The 1,759-nt window shown below is 44.6% G+C and overlaps 1 protein-coding gene across 1 annotated transcript; it reads left to right on the top strand.

Annotated features, from left to right (window-relative positions):
- The first annotated feature begins 238 nt into the window (after nt 1-238).
- Nucleotides 239-1,231, top strand: Neurod4 (neuronal differentiation 4). Its single transcript, XM_048362670.1, has one exon. It carries the CDS (start codon nt 239-241, stop codon nt 1,229-1,231), a length of 993 nt encoding a protein of 330 aa, XP_048218627.1.
- Nucleotides 1,232-1,759: the final 528 nt, after the last annotated feature.

Here is a 1,759-nt window from a genome sequence, read left to right as displayed (position 1 = left end):
GAGGCAAAAAAACAAGTCTGTGAGATTCTTATCTCCAATTAACTACCACAATGCTGGAAGTGGAGATGTGGCTCAAGTGATAGAGAGCCAGCCTTGACCATAAAAGTCAAGGGAGAGCGTGAGGCCCTGAGTTCAAATCCCAGTACTAGCCCCCCAAAAAGAAACAAAGTTTAGCTTTATATAAGATCAGATGTTTAAAGGAATTAATTCTCATTGATGATACTTTCTAGGAACCAGAATGGCAAAAACATACATGAAATCCAAGGAGATGGTAGAGCTGACCAACACGTCATCCTGGATAGACAAAGGCCTGAGCTCCCAAAGTGAGATGAAGGAGGAGGAGAGGAGACCTGGTGTTTATGGGATGCTTGGCAGCTTAACTGAAGAGCATGACAGTATGGAGGAAGAAGAAGAGGAGGAAGATGGGGAGAAACCTAAGCGAAGAGGTCCCAAGAAAAAGAAGATGACCAAAGCTCGCCTTGAGAGATTCAGGGCGCGAAGAGTCAAGGCCAATGCCAGAGAACGGACCCGGATGCATGGCTTGAATGATGCCCTGGACAACCTCAGGAGAGTTATGCCCTGTTACTCCAAAACCCAAAAGCTTTCCAAGATAGAGACGCTTAGACTGGCCAGAAACTATATTTGGGCTCTGTCTGAAGTCCTGGAGACAGGTCAGATTCCTGAAGGAAAGGGCTTTGTAGAGATGCTCTGTAAGGGGCTCTCTCAGCCCACCAGCAACCTAGTGGCTGGATGCCTCCAACTTGGACCACAGTCTCCCCTGCTGGAGAAGCATGAAGAGAAAGCACCTATTTGTGACTCTACTATTTCTGGCCACAATTTTACCTATCAATCTCCAGGACTTCCCAGTCCTCCTTATGGCCATATGGAAACACATCTTCTCCATCTCAAGCCGCAAGTATTCAAGAGTGTGGGAGAAGCCCCCTTTGGGAGCCAGCCACCTGACTGCAGTACCCCTCCTTATGAAGGCCCTCTCACCCCACCTCTGAGTATCAGTGGGAACTTCTCCTTAAAGCAAGATGGCTCCCCTGACCTGGAAAAAGCCTACAGCTTCCTGCCACATTACTCTTCTGCAAGTCTAAGTTCAGGGCATGCACATTCAACTCCCTTTCAGGCTGGTACCTCCCATTATGACATTCCCATAGATATGTCTTACGATTCCTACCCCCACCACGGCATTGGAACCCAACTTAACACCATCTTCACTGACTAGGGCATGGAGAGCAGAATTGCAGAGAATGATGTGGGGATATTTCCCATTATCTAAGCAGTGGAGCTACAAGGATTCAGTTCATATATTCGTAAGGTTAAAGGAACCATCTGGATGTACGTATATATCTGATCTAACAATCTTAGACCATATAGGGCCTCCTGAACCCATCTTCTGCTCTACTTACCAACGTCTCACATTTCTTTGGCTCATTTATCTAGGATCCTAAAGTGAAATCATTTGATGACTTCCAACCATGTGGTAACAAGAGACCTAAACCCTATTAGAGTGGCACCCAAACCTCATGGAATATTTACTACTTACTTTTCACTACTGGTTTTTTTTTATTGGATATGTTGAGGCAATTACTCTAAGTCTAGATTATTTCTAAAGACTTTCAAAGTTCTGAAAACATCTAAATTTGGTGACTACCCATAAATTCTTTTTTGTAATCAGAAAAAATAAAGCAATAATAGAAATAGAATGACCATATGGAATGGCTGAGGGAGCATGTGGTGCATGTCTGTTAGC

Source organism: Perognathus longimembris, chromosome 1 (genome assembly GCF_023159225.1).
Source record: "Perognathus longimembris pacificus isolate PPM17 chromosome 1, ASM2315922v1, whole genome shotgun sequence".
NCBI lineage: Eukaryota > Metazoa > Chordata > Mammalia > Rodentia > Heteromyidae > Perognathus > Perognathus longimembris.
This window is presented reverse-complemented; position numbering and strand designations above follow the sequence as displayed.

Excerpts from the sequence above, each read along its gene's own strand:
- Neurod4 (XM_048362670.1), top strand. The coding sequence starts at position 239 with ATGGCAAAAACATACATGAAATCCAAGGAGATGGTAGAGCTGACCAAC.